Here is a 20,053-nt window from a genome sequence, read left to right on the forward strand (position 1 = left end):
AAGTATTTGTAGTATTTCGTAATATGAACTATATGTAACATATTTAACCAAATAATATATATTTGTACAGAAAATAACAAAAATGTTTAATACAGCAAGTGATTCCAAACGTTTGTGTGCTATTTCAGGACTGATTCGTTACAGAATTGGATCACATTCACATTCCATGCCAACATGAAAACCCCAAATGTTCAGTTGCTATCAGCCCAGTGCTGATACCACGTATCGGACTGGATCCATCTCTAGTTACTAAGACACAGTGGATGACCAGTTAAGACAGCATTAGGAAGTGTGTTTACCATTTAAAGTGCATTTTCACAAAATGTCAGGTTTTGGTATTTTTACTGTGCTATTAAGGCTGGAGAAGAACCATTAAAGATCAAATTTACACAGAATGATGAGCAAACGACAACAAACGTACTGACAACTTCTCTCACATTCGCAAACACAGACACACTGTAAAAAAAGATTTGACATCTTGATACGTGAAAACATCTTAAATCTAGTAAATGCATCATCAATATATCTAATATTTTTCAAGAGATTGCTGTAAAAATATTGTTCTACTTTTTTTTTCTAGATGTTTTCAACTTATTTTAATTCATTTTGTCTAGAATTTCTAAATAATTGGCAGAAGTTAAGCTCCAGAGAAAATGGGCCTCCTAACAACCACCTGGAAGAGCTGGTCGACTCCAAAACTGCCCCCATCAGATAAACAGCACTGAAAGCTTTGATCTCTGAGAGAGAGGAGAACATCGAGCTGCTTCAGATCTGAAAACATCCACAGGTGTTTCTGTCCATCCTTCCACTGTGAGAAGACCACTCAGCGCTGTGGGTCTGAAAGGACGTGTAGCTGATCAAGAAGAACCTCACTGAGAAAAGGAGACGGACACACCGAACAAAGAAGCTGAACAATGGACTGACCACCCCAGAGTCCAGACCTCAGCACCACTGAATGGGTTTGATTACTGCAGAAAATCATCAACCAGCTTCTCAGACTGAGCTTTGGAGGTGTGTCTGCAGATTTCCTTGAATTTCTTTGAATTTTCTGTTAAATATATGATCTTTTGCTTTTTTCTGATGATGAAATATGAATGACCCGTGCTTAATGGCCATTTTGACTGTAAAATAAGCAAATGAAATAAATGCATAGGCATGAGAAATGCCCTTACAACAATCTCAAAATGATAAATATCAGTTATTTCAACTAGATTTAAGATGATTTCGCTTCCCACTACATCGTTTTTCCCACAAACAAATACACAATCACTGAATTAGACCAACTCCTTAAGCATGATTATATCAGAAAGAGATGTGGAGCATTCATCCATCCAGTTCATATGAGCACTGGTTAAAGAAAGCAACACGAACCTTCACCATCTTCAGCAAATGTGATAAAACATCATACATGTAAAGACCCACCAGACCTTTCTCAGAGTGTCCGTGCATAAAGCAGCCCTAATAGGTTCTAGATTGTCTGTAGAGACATGAATGCAGTAAGCTCTGTTCTCCCCCGTAGTCCTTGAGTACAGGTGGCTTCATGAGCATCTTCTCCATGGCTCAAAAGAGTTCAGACTTCTTCCACCAAAGTTTTTTTTTGGATGTTGTCATAACAATGACGGTTCCTGACCTCATAGGCACTATAAGACAGCAGCGGAAAGTTCAGCTGGCAGCACATTTTGGGTGAGATCATCAGCCAGGAGAGAGAGAGAGAGAGAGAGAGAGAGAGAGAGAGAGAGAGAGAGAGAGAGAGAGAGAGAGAGAGAGAGAGAGAGAGAGAGCACAGAGATATGTTTGTAATATCAGTCTGATAACTACGCTTTCTGCTTTAGAGAAGATCAGTCATCCAGTAAGTAACAGACTGTTTGTTGTCAAAGACCTCAAATGTTTATCCCAGTCAGATTGATGCAGGGTTGTCCACGCAATGCTGGCTTGAGATTCTGCTTCGACTGCAGGAAGTTCGCTGCTTCAGAAATCAGCTGGCCGGATCATCATGGTTGTGGATTTTAGGGAGTAGCTGGGTCCGCGGAAGTGGTGCCACTTGATGCCGTTGAGCTTCCGGATGTTTTGACCCAAAGTGTAGTACATGCCATTCAGGTTGGAGAGGCCGCATGCGTCAAACCACCAACCTGTAGAGAAAATTGGAATTGGAGAACAAACATAATTGAATTTTAATGATAAAACAAAAATACTGCACAGCAGCTGTGATTATTAGAGCTAGGCCAGGGGTCAGCAACATGGGGCTCCAGAGCCACCTGCAGCTCTTTTACTGCCCTGTTGCAGCTTAACAGCTGAATTAGATTTTTAAATGAGAATAAAATAATCCTCCTTTACAGTAAAATAAAGCTCTGCTGATTGTTCAACTCCGTTTAACAGTAAATGATCTTAAATGCTGGAGTTAATGTAGAACTGCTGATTCATCCTTTAACCCTGAAGATCAGCGCAGACGGTTGGTCACCATAGCAACACAGACAACGGTCTCGCCCAGCTAGTAGCTAGTGAAATGGCAAAGAGAGAGATTTAAGATGAATGTCGATAATGTGGAGACGAATGGACTTGCATGCATTTATAAGCTTCTCTTTCAAATTCTCCTGTTCCACCTTAAAAGGTGCTTTCTGTGGTGCTTCACCAGGTCATTGATTGAATCTTTTGTTGTCTCTCATATGTGTTTGTAGCAATTCTACCTCCCTTACACGAGGGGCAGTATACAGGTAATACACTGTCTTATCAGAAAACATCACAAACATAAATATACAGTATACTCCACACATACAGTACTGTGTAAAAGGTTTAGGCATCTAAGCAAATGTTTAAACAGTTGACCTCAGCAGTGAGTTTATCACAATATACATTAGAATAAAGTCGTATTAATAATTCAAATAAAACAGAAAAACAATAAAAAGTAACAAGAATTTCTTGGGTCCATATTTTTTCTTGACACCTTCACAGCCGCCACAGAGACTCGTTAATATCAACAATTACATCATGAGCTCAATTTACTGAGCACTGATTGGTCAAACCAGGAGCTGCATTTTAACTACATATTGCTGTTGTCTGAAGAAAACCCTGTATCTCCAAAATAGTAACTTTACAGGAGAAGGAAAAAACATAGTTTACTTTCAATGTAAGTCAATGGAACCAGAGTTTTTCCCATGTCATTCTGGGTCATTTCTTTTAGGCCATTCATCATAAAATTTACAAAACAATGTAAAGATTAACAGATACTTTCAAATTATGTCAAAAACTGAAAAATGCCAAAAATGGAGATACAATACTGGGCTTCCTTGAGGAGAGGTTGGAAATGGGTAAACAAAACATACCAACATCCAGAAAATCACACACACACACACACACACACACACACACACACACACACACACACACACACACACACACACACACACACACACACACAGGGTGATTGGTTGGTTCCTCGGTCACTTGCTAATTCTAATCTCTAAAGCCAGCAGTTCAGCTCCTGATGTCCTAACCAATGAGAGAGCAGCTTGCCTGTATCTACCTAGATACCACAGAGAGAACAATCCTGGACAATTTTCTGTGAAGTGTTTCAAGATTTTAACCCCTTTGTTTCCAACTAAAGTGAATACCAATAAGATACTTACTACAATATATACTACAAGTATACAGTAAGATATTACTACAATACCTAGAGTTTAAACACCACAAGAATGATGACTATTAAATAAAAAAATCCCAAAAATTTCAGATTCCCACAAACCAAAATCTGCAGGCCTGTGAGGCACAGAGGGTTTCCTCTTCTGTATTGCTGTATTGTACATGCACTTTTATTTGATAGAGACCTAGTACAAGGACGTTTTGATTAGAGCCATTGTGCTTTAAGTTTTTTCGCAAGCGAGATAAATCCTGAGTATCATCCTGAGGGTGTCGCATCCTGTTCAGTAGGATCTTCATTGCATGTGTGAACATGTGCATCCTGGAAATCCAGTTTCAGTGTTTAAGGAATATTTGTGTGACAACACTACATGTTTCTCAGTTGGTCAGTGTGGTCCTCGATAATCCATGCTGATGTGGATCAGTAGGTCAGTGGTTTTATCTAACGGAGGTAGTTATACACACAAGGCGTATCACATTATTCCACAATACCTCCCTTAGGTGAATAGATTCAGTGCATCAAAATAAAATTCATCTCATGGTTAAATATTTTAACCACATACAGTTTAAAATAAAACAGTTGATGACTGAATAATTGTGTGTTTAAAACCTTTATGAGCATTAACGTGTTGAGAAATTCCTCATGTGGCTCAGTGGAAAAACAAAGGACTTCATTCTTTCATGTGTTTAAGAAAAAGAGTGGGCAGAGTATTGCACCATAAAGAAGAACCCAACTGACCTTCATTGTGCAACGGCATTTCACAAAAAAATGAACATATAGCCATTTTTAGGTTCAGTTTCAGTTCAAGTCCCAGGAAAGTCATGAACATGTTTTTCTATTATAGTATTGGTTATTTACACTCACCGGCCACTTTATTAGGTATGCCTTGCTAGCAAAAGGTTGGACCCCCTTTTGCCTTCAGAACTGCCTTAATTCTTCATGTCACACTTTCAACAAGGTGTTGGAAACGTTCCTCAGAGATTCTGGTTGGTGATTTGAGTTCCTGTTGCCTTTCTATCATCTGGAACCAGTCTGCCCGTTCTCCTCTGACCTCTCACATCAACAAGGCATTTTCGTCCACACAACTGACCGCTCAATGGATATTTCCTCTTTTTCGGACCGTTCTCTGTAAACCCTAGAGATGGTTGTGTGTGAAAATCCCAGTAGATCAGCAGTTTCTGAAATACTCAGACCAGCCCGTCTGGCACCAACAACCACGCCACGTTCAAAGTCCCTTAAATCCCCTTTCTTCCCCGTTCTGATGCTCGGTCTGCACTTCAGAAAGTTGTCTTGACCACCTCTACATGCCTAAATGCAGTGAGCGGCCGTGTGATTGGCTGATTAGCTATTTGTGTTAACAAGCAACTGTACCTAATAAAAGGGGCAAAAGGTTTATGCAGGGGCAAACTCAATCTCAAAACACTGTGCACCGTTTAGTACCTTTATTTCTGAGAGTGTAGCCAAACTGTCTCTTGTCACTGCTGTGGTTCCCTCAAGGTTCCATCTCAGCACCTTCAGTCAGGGAACATAACTGATCCATAATCCACTGAAATGATCTGTTCTAAGCTGTACTGACTCCACACACCCTGCCTCGCCTCGCCTCCAGGCTTTTATTCTACTGCTCTGGTTTAAAACATTCGGTTATGAAAAGGAACAAATACCAACTTTTCACCTGGAGAAACTGATTTAAGCTCCACAATCAGACCTTAGAACCACTGTAGAACCTTTGAGGGAACATTTACACTGTTTGTACCTTGATAAACGAGATATGTACCTGAACAGAACCTTCATTTCTAACAGTGTACAGTTTCCAGGTTGAATAACATTTTTGTGTGAAACAGTGTGCAATGTGCTTTGAGCAGGAGTTGCAAACCAAAATATTAAGAAGAACCATTTTGTTCTTTTGACAAAAATCAAACCTCCCTGGAAGCCATATTAATGTCCATTTCATTGAAGTAATGTTTTACCATCTTGGCTGAAAATATGTCTAATACTGCATGTTCTAGCTAATGTTCTGTATAGACTAAAAAATATGATATGAACAAAAATGCAGCCTCACTCTGCTCTGCTTGAAGCTTCAGCTCAGCTATAGCTGCTTTTCTCACATCTCCAGCAGGAAACTTTTCCTCAAAAGTAGAACAGTTTCTTGTAAAATCTCTCTCAATCGACTTTTTACGTAAAATCTCTCTCAATCGACTTCTCAGTCACCAGCTTCTTGTTCAAATTTTGCTGTTCCACCTTAAATGGTGCCTGACGTGCCAAAATGTAACTGCTGCACCATTTAAGGTGGAACAGCAGAATTTGAACAAGAAGCTGGCGAACGAGAAAATGACTTCAGGTTCGTGACTTTTCAGTGTTTCAGTTTCTCGTTGCAGATTAAACGTATCAGGAAACCAGCTGGACTGATTATAAACACTAATCAGTCCATTCATGTCCAAATTACCGATGTCCATCTTAAATCTCTCTCTTTGCCGTTTCGTAGCTACTAGCTGGGCGAGACTGTTGTTCGTGTTGCTATGGTGACCAACAGTCTGCGCTGATCTTCAGGGTTAAAGGGTGAATCAGCAGTTCTACATTAACTCCAGTGTTTAAGACCATTTACTGTTAAACTGTGTTGAAGGATCAGCAGAGCTTTACTTTACTGTAGAGGAGGATTATTTTATTATTACCTAAATGGGGGCAGTCGTGGGCTGGAGGTTAGGGATCCAGCCTCATGACCGGAAAGTCGCCGGTTGTATGTGGTGTTTCACTTCACGGATGGGTTAAATGCGGAGTTGAAATTTTCCCGTTGTGGGACTAATAAGGGTCTCTTAATCTTAATTAACCTACTGATCTGATTCAGCTGTGGAGCCACAACCAGACTCTCATTTGATAGGCATGTTTTGAGGTGTTATCAGCAGCGACGTGTATATAAACGCTGCTGTATTAAAAAGGCAGCACACAATGGATTCTAATAAAGTCCTCTGCAAATGCAGCTGTTAGGCTAAACGAAACGGACACCTCTGACCAGGACCGTCCACCTCTCTGTTTCTTTTCTCTCCATTTCTGGGCCGACTCGCTCTCTCAACAGACTTTATGTGTTTTGAATAATACGTGTCCCCGCTGTGCATGAAGTATCTCATAACCTTTTAAAGCAAACTGTGATTCTTCTGAAGGAACCAGACTAGCCCTCCTCAGAGAGACCCCCGTCGATCTAACGGTGATTGAATTAATATCACTTTGCTCAGTGCCTGTTTAGATTGGACTGGGTGGGGTAAGGGGGTTTCATCTTCAAGCTGTGTGGTTATGAATGGCTATGAAAACACAGAGGGCCTTTCTGAGGTCTCCGACTGGTTTTAAGACACTTAGGCTTAACTTTGAGAATCGCAATTAACAGACTGTTTACGTTGGAGTCCGTCAGAGCCATAGCTGAGCGCTGGTACTGAGTAAACTGTTTGAACAGAGGGTGACGTGCCGTACGAGCGCAGGGAAGACTGGAATTCTGGAACGTGTTTCCGCTTTTGCTTGAAAAAGGGTGAGTTTGAGAGACGGTTCCTTTCATTGAATTGATTGCAGTGCTGAGTTAAGCAAATGTAACAAATCTGCCGAGATTTGGGGACGACAGGGTGTAGACAGGGATCAGATCTCATTACTGACTGCGGTAATGAAGAAAAGACCTGGAGATCTGGAGAAAGCCGTGTTTGACGGAAATTTTAAAAGTTTAAGGTTTGAAATCCAATATAAATGTTATTACTTGTTGGTCTTTAACTTTCAAATTATGATCACAAATAACTTCGGACAAATGAAGTGATGTAATGCTAGGCTTCCGTCCATGGGATTTGGTGAGAAAATGTTTTTTCCATTTCCATTCCTTTCCATTCCTACAGGGGATATTCAGGGCTGGAATCGTACGCCCAGTTATATGATAAAACAAAAACACAGGATGACTTCTCTGCTTCAAGCTTCAGCTCAACTATAGCTGCTTTTCTCACATCTCCAGCAGGAAACTTTTCCTCAAAAGTAGAACAGATTCTGGTAAAATGTCGCTCAACGTTCAACTAAAGCTGCATAAAAGCCCACAACTCATCCATGACAAAGCTAAACCTTCTGGAGTTAGTTGCTTGTGGGATGGGATAACGGACCAAAAAAAAAATCAGCAGAAATATAAGAATAAGAAGAGGGAAATGTACACGAGAACAATATACAAACAACAACAACAACAACAACAACAACAACAACAACAACAACACTGCACAATCATTCCCTACCTGTAGATTTTGGGGGAGTCAATAAAACTAAAGATGCATAAACTGTTACACATTTTAGGCAGAAAGTCAATAGAAGTGATGTAGCTAATTATAGTGTATGATCATTCTATCAAACTAGTTCAAAGTCTGAGTTGAAAACATTTCAGATTTTTTACTGACTTTGATCCTTTTGCACTTAAATGAGCACTGAATTAAGTATTTGCAATATATTGTGCTCTACTTGTATATCATATTTTATTGAATGGCACTGTGTTTAGTTTACTTTATTGTTGAATGCACTGTGTATTGTAGTTTACTGGTTTATTGTATTGTACAGCACAGAGTTGTGTGTTCAACATGGGCTTTTGTTTCTAGCAGTATCTGAGCTCAGGACCGTCTCTCTGACCTACTGGTAACTAACAACGATACTTTCTCTAGACAGACAAAGCGCTTCCTGTAAGTCGCTCTGGATCACAGCGTCTGCTAAACGCTGTAAATGTAGATGTAAAAAGTTCTGCTTTTATTGAGCTTGTGCCTCAGTGATGATCATTTTATTAAAATAATTGAATATTCCATTTGGTCACTACCAAAACAATCATAAAACTAATCAAACTTTACCAAATGTTTCAGTAAACACTCATTTTTCAATAAGACACAAAAAAATGGACTGTAGAAAATGATCCTCACTGACTTTCAGACACATTTACTTCAAAATAATGGGATCTAAGTGCTGACCATGTGGCCATGAGGGACAGGGATGCAGCCCCACTTCCTGCTCTAAAATGCAGGGGCGTGGCTAAAATAAGACCCCGCCTACAGACTAGAACTATTTTGGAAGTGAAATGAAAATGTGGGACAGCATTTTTTTTATTTATGAATTATTATTATTATAGTAAATCAATCTTTCAACTTCACTTTATTTTATTTAAATGAAGACAACTTTGAAAAAGATGCAAAAAAAGTAAGCATTTCTATCTTATAAAAATTTACTTTTATGTAAATAAGCAAATTTAGGGGTTAGGGTTTGGGATAGACACCTCCCAATATAAAGTATATTATAAACATATATAGGCATATTAAATGGTTTAAATAATAATTAATTAATTAGTAATAATTAATAAGGTTGCCAGAACATGATCTTTAGAAATATGAGGTCTAAATGTTTAAAAAAAAAAAAAAAAAAAAAAGTTGTTTGAACTGAATTAAGGACAATAGTAGTAGTTTTAGTAATATTTTGGTCCTTGTTTATAATTTTCTAAAATAAATACGCATAGAAATACATTTTTAAAAAAATGTAAAACTTTTTAAAAATAAGGTCTTAAATAAACAAAAAATATTGACCATAAAGGCGTAAGCTGAAGCTGTAGCTTATTTAGCATATTCTAATCCAAATATTATGGTCCATATGAAGCCATAAGTGTCAAGTTTAGCTTTTCTTTCCTTATTAAGATACTCAGACAGGTAAAGTCCTGTCTTATTTCTTTCCATCACTGTATTTTTTTTGTATTTTATTTATTTCAGTGTATTTATTGGACGCTGGCCAGCACCATGTCCACTACAGAGTCCTCACCTCCAGTCAGCATCAGCGCACACTTGCAGAGGCAGTTGTCATTATCGGCGTCTCGGGTGCTGAAGCTGGTGCTGTGCGATGCCAGGCTGCTCTGGTGTCCGGCCGTGCCACTGTAGCCCTTCAGCAGGAGTCTGGACAGAAGAAAGCCAGCAATGACATCACAACAGAGCTGGAGGAGCCATACAGCTATGGGCAAATACAGGATTTCATCCTCAGTGTGTTTACACATCCATTAAATCAGCTCCATTTCTCACTTGAACGGGAATGAAACGGAGAAAGCGGCTGTGAAGACAGTCCTGTAGCAGGGTTGCCAGATTTCAGCTGTGTCTAGTTTTGACAGCTGTTATTTCTTTTTTTTTTCCTTATCACATCATTGCCTTTTTTTTAATGGCTCAAAGTTGCTTAAGTTCATTTCAGTTACTTTATTTTCCTTCATACATGGATTAAACAGAATTTGCAGTCAGCTATTTGTTCCATCAACTGCAAATCAGAAATAAAACCATGAAAAAGCCACCAACTGTTTATTCATTGTGAAGAAAATACAATTTGTGTTTTAAAACAAGCTGTAATTGAGAAATAATGGGTTTATCCCAAAGCCTGGCACACCTTCGCCCAATGTGGGCCTACACACAGACTGCGTTTCAGTCAGGGCAGCACTGAACTAAACAGCATGTTCAAATTAGCCGTAGCAGTGTTGATGGTATCCTAACTAAAATATATTTAATAGGATACATAAATCTGATATGACTTTCAAATATCACATTTTATCATGTGGCTGTTGTCAGATCAAAACCTCGTATCTTTTTCTTTATATTTAAGATTTTTGATACTTTTTTTTCCACCTTAAATCTGCACTTTATATATTTTAGCCTTATGTTTAAATTGTTTTGCATGTAGGAAGTGCTGTTGGATTGCTGCTCAATTTCGTTGTACACTGTGCAATGACAAACGCATCTCGTCTTATCTCCGAAGTGGTAACTTTACAGGAGAAGGAAAAAACTTTACTTTTAATGTAAGTCAATGGAACCAGAATTTATTCCACGTAATTTTGGGCCGTTTCTTTTGCTCCATTCATCATGAAATTCACGTACAGTGTAAATGGTGATAGGATGTTTCAAATTATGTAAAAAACTGAAAGACGTCAAAAATGGACATGAGGTTCTGTCCCGACAACAGCGATGTACGTTTCTCTTACTGTCCTATATCCGTCATGTATGGACATGCAGATGGCCTCATAACTCATAACTCAGTTTTTATGCACCTTTGTTTTTTCCACATACTTCCTAAAGAAGTGAAAATGAATATAATACTTACACAACATGAATATGAAAATATTTCCAGACACACTTAAATTATTTAATATTTAAAAGCAAACAGAAGACAAACAATCTAAATGTACTGCAATATATTCAACCAATTTAAGCATGTATCAGACATATATGGATTATTCCTGCATGTATGTCCAATATTTGAAACATGTACATATACGTATAACATAAGTACACATCATTTCAAACATGTCTGACCCTTTATGATGATTGTATAATTTATCATAATCATACAATGTGTGTGTATATATATATATATATATATATATATATATATATATATATATATATATACACACACATACATACATACATACATACATACATACATACATACATACATACATACATACATACATATATATATATATATATATATATATATATATATATATATATATATATATATATACATACATACATACATACATACATACATACATACATACACACACACATACACACACACACACACACACACACACACACACACATAGAAGTAATATCCATTAAAATCCAAACACATTTTAACCTCCTCCAATCATAAGGACCTGAACTTGGACAGCAAGCATCAGATCTCAAAACTGGACTGTCTGATCCAAAAATGGACATCTGGCAACCCTATTCTGTAACCTCTGCCCGCTATGAACAAAATAAATGTGAAATACAGGATCGGTTGTAGGACAAATAACTTTAAACACCTCATCTAAAAGAAAACAGAGCCTGTCAACTAACGAAAAGGTAATCTGCCAAAAATAAATAAATAAATAAAATAAAAAAAATAAACCTGACTGATTTTACAGAGAATAAAAATGGGCAAAACAAAATTCAGGCTTCCAAAATGAACACTTTAGTTACACTCTTCACAAAGATGATGATTCTTTAAGGCTTTTTTAGTGAATGGAATGGTTCTGTTAAGAACCAAGAGTTCTACATACACCACTTTATGCTTCTTGGCACCACAAAGGGTTTTTCTATTGTTAGAAGTTTGACCATCACAATAGCAGAACCCTTTTTGGGGTCTGCAGAACCGTTTCACCATGCGAAGAACCATTTAAGCCTGAAACGGTTCTATATTATGTAACCAAACTGGTCATCTGTCAGTAGGGCTCTAGATACATTTTGCTGCATTCTCATGGGGTCAGTAGAGAGGCTCCCTTGGGCTGTGTATAAATAGAAGCCAAGCAGGTGGCATGGAGGGAATTGTGTTCAGGTGGCGCATCCTCCATGCGGATTGTCTCCTTAACAGGAAACCGTGGGTTTGCTGCCTGTTGTAAGTGTTTTTGGTTCTTTTGTTCTTGGTTCTTCAATGCTAAAACTGTGCTAATGCTATGTTGAAGCCATGTTAAACGAAAGGACTACTTGCCATTGGTTTTACATTCAGTCTCCCTTTTTATGCAGAAGGAGATTTTATATGCCCTAGACGGTTCTGGGTGGCTGAAGCTGGGACTTCTTAGGTCTCTTGGTACATCATTCCTGCTTCACTCAACCTCACTGGCCACCTTCTGCTTCTCCATCGCAAGACTACTATTGCAGAAACATTTACATTTATGGCATTTGGCTGACGCTCTTATCCAGAGCGACTTACAATTTGATCATTTTACACAGGTAGGCCAAGGTGGTGTTAGGAGTCTTGCCCAAGGACTCTTATTGGTACAGTGTAGGGTGGTTACCCAGGTGGGGATTGAACCCCAATCTACAGCATAGAAGGCAGAGGTGTTAACCACTACACTAACCAACCACCATAGAAACCTTCTATGTGAACTGTGTTACCCCCAACTTATTGACTAAAAGCTACAAAACAGCCCATGAACTTTGTGTTGGGTAATGGTCACTCACTTGGTGACTGATGGTGTGGGTTTGGAGCTGGAAATGACTTTGGATTGTTCATTTAACACATGTCCTATTATACATTAAATAATCTTGTATGCCTCTCAGCCTCAGGAGACTGCTGCAAGTCAGCCTAATTTGCTGTTTAATTGCCATACACTGCACAACGTATACAGAAGATTGTATACAATAGATTGATTGTTCTCTATAGAACTCATGGTACTAAATAGCCCCTGAAGACCTGAGTGTTCACTTTTGTCCATGTTTATAGAGAACAGTGTGTCAGAAACCACCTCTATTAGGTTTTACTGAATGCACGGTTTAAGGCGAGTGCGTGATTAGCTACACCGAAAACTACTCCCGAACACGCCTCTCCGGAATGACCACATTTAGAGTAAATGAGTAAAACTGCATACATCTGGAAATCTGGACTCTGAATACGTAGAATTGATACCTGTACTGCTGCTTTTCGCCGGCCAGTTGAAATTTCTCGTAGAGTGAGTATGGAGTGTTCCCCTCCCAGTCTCTCAGCTCCACTCTGAGGGAGTACTGGGAGTGACTGGTGATCAGGTGCACAGCTTCATTCCCCAACCAGTGCTCTCCACCAGGATCACCAAAGCCCTGAGGAAGAAAACAACAGCAAGCACATGAGTGAGAGGTGGAATTAACCCTGATCTGTAATGTTTACAGATTGAGTGGGTAACACCCTTTGCACAAAGTGTTCTATATAGTACTGAAAGGGTTCTTTGGCTTGTAGCAATAATGGAACCCTTTTTGGTGCCATACAGAGCCCTTTTCAGAAGGGGTTCTGTATATAACCATCTACAACACAGGGTCCGTCAATCTGCAGAACGCCTTCACAATGCAAGGAACCCTTTAAATCATGCAAAGGGTTCTTTGAGTGTTCATGGTTCTATATGGAACCATTTTCTTTACTGGAGAACCCTTTACTGAAGGGTCAGTTGGTTCTTTGCCCCGGACCGTCAGGCTGCTGAACAGCCAGTAGTGCTGGTGTATCGGTCTATAGGCCTGTCACTGCACCTCTGAGTCATGATCTCCATGGACAAACCAGACCTCATTCACACCAACAGACTCTTTGATATTACTGCACCTTCAATACATCAAATCTGTACCTACACATAGACTGACATCTTATATCCATACCTTGTATAATCTGAAAGATTTATGTATCATTATTCTATCCCTGTGTACCTGCATCTCATTTACCTACATCAGACTCACTAACTGCACATATGGAAATGTGAACAACTGCACAGTTCATAGTTTTGTTTCATGACTTATTACTGTATAACTGTACATTGGAAATGGTACATATACACACACACACACACACACACACACACACACACACACACACACACACACACATATATATATATATATATATATATATATATATATATATATATATATATAGTTGTCAGAAGAAGACCTTGTATCTTTAAAATGGTAACTTTACAGCAGAAGGACCCCCCGAGGTCATTTCATGGGTCACTTCTTTTAGTTCATTCATCATGAAATTCACACATAACATACATACAATCTCATATTTTTTGTGTTTAAATTCTATAAGGGGGCTGTGCACCTGTGTGAATTTGATGTGACAAACTTGATCTGATTTGAAGAACAATCTTCATGTTTATTTCCCCCGCGAAGTGCTGAAGTGCTGTGCAGACCAACTCTCTGAGGTGCTGACAGACATCTTCAACTCCTCTTTAATCCAGGCAGTTCATCCCAGTCCCTAAGAGCTCCACAGTGACAGGACTGAATGACTATCGGCCAGTAGCCCTCATCCCGATAGCCACAAAGTGCTTTGAAAGACTGGTTATGACCCACATCAAAGCCAACATTGACGTCACTGGGGATCCACACCTGAATGTGGCTGAATGCATCACAAATAGTGATGAGTCTGGCTATAGACAGGAGGTGGAACACCTGGAGAGTTGGTGCAGTGAGAACAATCTCTGCATCAACGTGAGGAAGACAAAGGAGATGATTGTGGATTTCAGAAGGGGCAACACCATCCCTCCCCTCTCCCTACACATCGGGGGATCTGCAGTGGAAGTGGTCTCCAGCTATAGGTACTTGGGCATACACCTAAGTAACAAGCTTACCTGGAGTAAAAACACTTCCAGCCTGATCAGGAAGCATCAGCGCCTCTACTTCCTCAGAAGGCTGAGGCGTGCTGGACTCGGGAGCTCAGTCCTCACCTCATTTTACAGATGTGTGGTGGAGAGCGTTCTGTGCTCCAGCATCACCATGTGGCACGGAAGCTGCTCTGCAGCAGAAAGGAAAGCTCTGCAGAGGGTGGTGAAGGCTGCACAGAGTGATGCAAATGACAAAGCCCTATCTGTGTGTCAAAAGTATCCAGACAACCCTTCTAATGAGTGAATTCAGCTAAGGGGGACCCATTTATTCTGCATAGAAAAGCACTGACCAATAAAACTCCTGAGCAGCCACACATGAGCCTAGGGTCACCATGTCCAATGCTAAATGTGGGTTAAAGGGGAATAAAGCCCCTCCAGCATTAGGCTTTGGAGCAGTGGAACTGCATTCTCTGGAAGGAAAGTGAAGGAGCTCCTATACCTTTGGGAGGAGTTGGAGTGATTCAGAACTGACCAACCAACATCAGTGCCTGACCTCACTAATGCTCAAGCAAATCCTCATGGCAATGTTCCAACATCTAGAAGCCTTTATAGAAGAGTAGAGGTAGCAAAAGTGGGACAGACTCCCTATTAACACCTTCATCTCGGAAGAAACGCCGGGTTGGACGTGTGGTGCACGTCGTGATGAGCGCAGACTATTTGAAACGAGTGAACAGTCAGAATATCACAATATGCTCCTGCTAATGTTTTGTAGCAGGGCTATTTTCGAGGGGTCACATAGCGAATGCACCATTCTTTATAAAAACACCACAGATGCTGGCAGTGACGCCAAGCTGTCAGATACGGTTTTAGTCTCCATGTTTCATTCTTCGGGTGATTTGTTAGCTTGCGTCTTCGGAATGAAGCCAAACTCTTCATCAAGTCTTCAAGCGAATAAGTAAGAAAACATTTGGTAACGGTTCTCTTTTTGTATAAATATTATCCAGCCGTGCACACACTGTCCCACGAATCAACATAAAGCAAGGACAGAGTGTCCTCTCCGTTTGCAACATGAACAATATAATGGCTCAGAAGATTAGTGGGTCCTGAGCCAGATCCAGTGTTGCCTGGGTAACCTCTCGTAATGCTGCTGGGTGCCAGGGTTTCGCGATGTGTATGTGTTTGCGTGCGCACACTCACCATTTTGTACTCCTTCCAGCCTCGTTGAAAATCGACGCTGCCGTTGATTCTGCGCTGAAACACTGTCCAGCCTCCTCCGTCGTTCTCCATATCACAGAAGACCTACGACGACAATGTAATTCATCTGAGTTACTAGTCTGAGCTGTTTCTTTTCTGAGATAATGCTCGAGGTAAAGATCAAATAAGCCACCCTTCTCTTCTCATTTTATATTCACCAAAATAAACTGGCAAACAGTTGGACATTTTAAGTACTTGCATTACAATGCATAGCCAAAAGTATGTGGACACCTGACAATCACACCTATGTGAGCTTCTTGGATGTCTCATTCCAAAACCATGGGTATTAATAGGGAGCTGCCCCCCTGTGTGTCTATAACAGCCTCCAGTCTTCTGGGAAGCTTCCCACAAGATGTGGGAATTTGTGCTCAATCACTCAAAAGAGCATTTGTAAGGTCAATACTGACGTTAGATGAGAGTGCCTGGCTCACAATCCACGTTCCAGTTCATCCCAGAGGTGTTCAGTGGGGTTGAGGTCAGGGCTCTGACCTCAGGCCACTGCAGTTCCTCCACACTAAACTCCTCAAACCATGTCTTTATGGAGCTGCTTTGTGCACAGGGGCTCAGTCATGCTGGAACAGGAAAGGCTCTTCCCCAGACTTCTGCTGCAAAGCTGGAAGCAGATAACTAAAAATGTCTGCTGTAGCTTTAACATCACCCTTTCGTTGGAACTAACTGACCTGAAAAACAGCCCCAGCCCATCATCCCGAAACTTTACTGTAGGCAACGTTCTCCTGGCATCCACCAAACCCAGATTCGTCCATCAGACTGAAGATGGAGAAGCGCGATTTGTTATTCCAGAGAACATGTCTCCACAGTCCAGTGGCAGCGCTTTACACCGCTCCAGCCGATGCTTGCCATTGCACATGGTGATCTTAGGCTTGTGTGCAGCTGCTCAGCCGTGGGAGGCCCATTTCATGAAGCTCTGATGCCAGTTCTTGTGCTGATGTTGCATCAGAGGAAGTTTGGAACTCTATACAGAGTGCTGTAGCAGAGGATGGGCATTTTTCGTGCTTCAGGATTCGGCGGCCTGCTCTGTGAATTTGCGTGGCTGAGCTGTTGCTCCTACATGCTTCCATTTCACAATAATAGCACTGACAGCTGACAGGGGCAGATCTAGCAGGGCAGAAATTTCACAGACTTTTGGGCAAAGGTGGCATCCTGTGACAGTGCCACATTTAAAATCATTAAGATCAGTATAACCTATTCTATTGTGTTTGTAGTGTGGCTGAATCACCTGAACTCCACACCCTTGGTGTGTCCACATACCTTTGGCCATACAGTGCAAGTTCTACAGTATAATAAACTTCAGTTTCTGCAGGAGTATGAAGTGGACAAAATAATGGAGACACCACACAAACTGAGTTGCAAAAGTAGTTAACCGGGAAAAATGATTTAAAAAGGTAATTCATCTGTGCACAATTCTGTCATTAAGATGTAAAATGGCTTATTGTAGAGAAACATACTTACTTGGTTCTCTTTACAGTGGTTTTGCTGGGATCCAGGGGTCATGAAATCGTACCATTTTATATAGTTTTCAGAGCCAGCAGTGAACATACACATATGTAATGGTAAAATAGTGATATTAATAAATAATAAAAAAAATATTTCTACTTAAAATAGTCGTATCTCTCGAATTTACATGTAGTTTAAGCCAAAACCTTCTCAAAGCAATTGCAAAAACAACGTCTCACACATCAGGCAACGCATTCATAATCATTATTCATGTAGGAACTTTGAGTAGGAACTTCTAGAGGTGGACGTCTGGTTCCTATCACCACCACTGAACGGTTCCGACTTAGCAAGTTTCTCTAGAACAGAGCGTTTCACACCAAACTGCTCTGAACGACAGCTGATGTCTTTTTATTGGACTTATACACATTTTGTTAGTATGGTTCTAGTTTCTGTTTAGTTCTATTCCTAAATTTTGTTACTATGGTTCTAGTTTCTGTTTAGTTCTAGTCCTAAATTTTGTTACTATGGTTCTAGTTTCTGAATTCTGTAGGTTGCTTTTTTCTAACTTCTGTTAATGTTGATCAAATATAAAAAAAAAAAAAAAAATCATAAGCAAACAAACAAGACTAATAGAGAAGTAGACAAACGTGATCTTCAGCAATCAGTCATTAGTCCTCCGCTCTTCTCCATCAATACGCTGGTGTTAACTGAAGATGTCTATCTTACACTGTCTGCTGCCAAACGTTTGTTAAGCTTGATGATTGCTAAGCATATAATGGCTTTTAATGGCCAAGAAATTGGAGGTCAGTTTCCAGGATCAGGTGCACTCTATTGTGCCTACACTGTTCCCTCAAGATGTTCCCATATTCCAAGATGATAATGAGCTTGTGTGTTAAACACATTCACGAGATAAAATGTCCCTTCATGGCCTCCTCATTCACCGCATTTGAACATTGGTCCTCCTTAAGTGAGGTCCTGGAGCTCAAAGTCCATTTTCCCTTTCATCCCTAAAATAACTAAAAGCTTCACTTCTTGAGGAATGCTCCTCTGTCCCTCTCCACACGGACCCAGCATTCCAAGGACTGTAGCTGTTATGGAGGCGAATGGTGGCCCTATGCCTTTTGGGCTGCTTTAATACACTGTGGTCCATAAGTAATTGGATGGTGTTGATTGTTTTGGCTCGATGCTCCATTTTAAATCAAATAATGACAATGATGTTTAAACACAGTGTCAGCTTTAATTTGAGGCTATTTACATCTACAGGATCGACTATGTAGAAACATATCCACCTCCTGGCCATTTTAGATGACCATAATTAGACATACCAACCTAACCTTGAAGGGGAATTCCATCAATTTCAGATTTTCCGTATAACTGAATCATTCAGAGTGGTTTGATGTGAAATGCTCAGTTATAGAAACACGTGGAGAAGTATTTACTGCCTCCAGATGTCCTGAACGGTTTAACCCTCAGAGACATATTACGTGAAATGGTTATGAACACAATGTCTGATGTCTGACATTGTTTTACACACTTAATGATAGTTCTTCTATTGTTACAGTGTCAAGAATTTTGGTGCTATAAAACCTTGAACACTCAAAAGAACCCCTTGCATGATTTAAGGGTTCTTTGCATCAAGAAAAGGTCCTCAGATTGATTAAAAGAGTTTTTATAAGGTTGTAGTTAGAGCTATATCATTTTCTATAGGGCCAAAAAGGGTTCTTCTATTGGTACAGGCCTGACATCATAACATAAGAACCCTTTTTTGGGTCCTATTTAGAACCCTATTCAAAAAGGTTCTATATAGAACCATCTACAGCACATTCTCCATCCATCTGAAGATCCCTTTCAGGATGCAAAAACACATTTTCAAGGAGTATACAATAGTTTTGAGGAAAGAATTTTGGTCTAGAAGATGATTTTAAATAGATTCAAGGTGGAGGGATCCATACAGGATGTTCTAAGGCAGAACAGTCCCCAAAGAAAAAACGTTTTCAGATTCCTCACTAATTTACCATCATCAACATTCCATATAAGCTCAGAAGACTCGTGTAGGTTCTCTGGTGGTTCTGGATGGTGAATAAAATGTCCATATTTGTGGTGCAGTCATGGTGACCCCTGGTTCCCATCATCACCACTGTGAAAGACCACAAGAAATTTCACACCAAACCTCTAATGTTTATATCTCCGAGTTATTTTAAAATGTAACTATGAATTACATTTTTATCCTTTGCACTTCAGAATCAATGACTGCCTGAAGTCTGCAGCCCACAGACATCACCATGTCTCATGCATCTTCTCTGGTTATGCTGCCAGCTCTGCATAGCAGCTAGTTTACGGTCCTGCTAGTTGTGTTTTTTTTTGCATTCAGTCTTGTCTTCTGCATGGTCACTGGGCTTCAGATTGGATGGCCAAAAGAATTCCACTCTGGACATCCAAAAACACCACAGTTGCTTCAGTAGAGAATGAAGAATCATCCAGTGAGTGCTGCAGTTTTGGGTTGGATCTCAGGAATAAAACCAATTGAACCCAACACCTCAGTGGTGATACATTCCAAGATTCTGCTGAGGTTCCCTTTATCTGACTGAAATCTGCCCCCAGAGCAGTTGGTCAGCATGCATGTCCACAGTGATCAGTAAAATGGATGT

The 20,053-nt window shown here is 40.0% G+C and overlaps 1 protein-coding gene across 1 annotated transcript in view; it reads right to left on the reverse strand.

Annotated features, from left to right (window-relative positions):
• Positions 1-1,104: 1,104 nt before the first annotated feature.
• The window catches only part of angpt4 (angiopoietin 4), an 88,640-nt gene continuing 69,691 nt past the window's right edge, over positions 1,105-20,053 (reverse strand). The window contains exons 6-9 of the mRNA XM_017718264.2: positions 15,894-15,995; positions 13,043-13,209; positions 9,431-9,561; positions 1,105-2,129 (exon numbers count right to left, since the gene is read on the reverse strand). Of these exons, the coding sequence (XP_017573753.2) occupies positions 1,969-2,129; positions 9,431-9,561; positions 13,043-13,209; positions 15,894-15,995 (561 nt within the window). The 3' untranslated portion in view covers positions 1,105-1,968. The remainder of the gene's footprint in view (positions 2,130-9,430; positions 9,562-13,042; positions 13,210-15,893; positions 15,996-20,053) is intronic.

Source organism: Pygocentrus nattereri, chromosome 26 (assembly GCF_015220715.1).
Source record: "Pygocentrus nattereri isolate fPygNat1 chromosome 26, fPygNat1.pri, whole genome shotgun sequence".
Classification (NCBI taxonomy): Eukaryota; Metazoa; Chordata; class Actinopteri; order Characiformes; family Serrasalmidae; genus Pygocentrus; species Pygocentrus nattereri.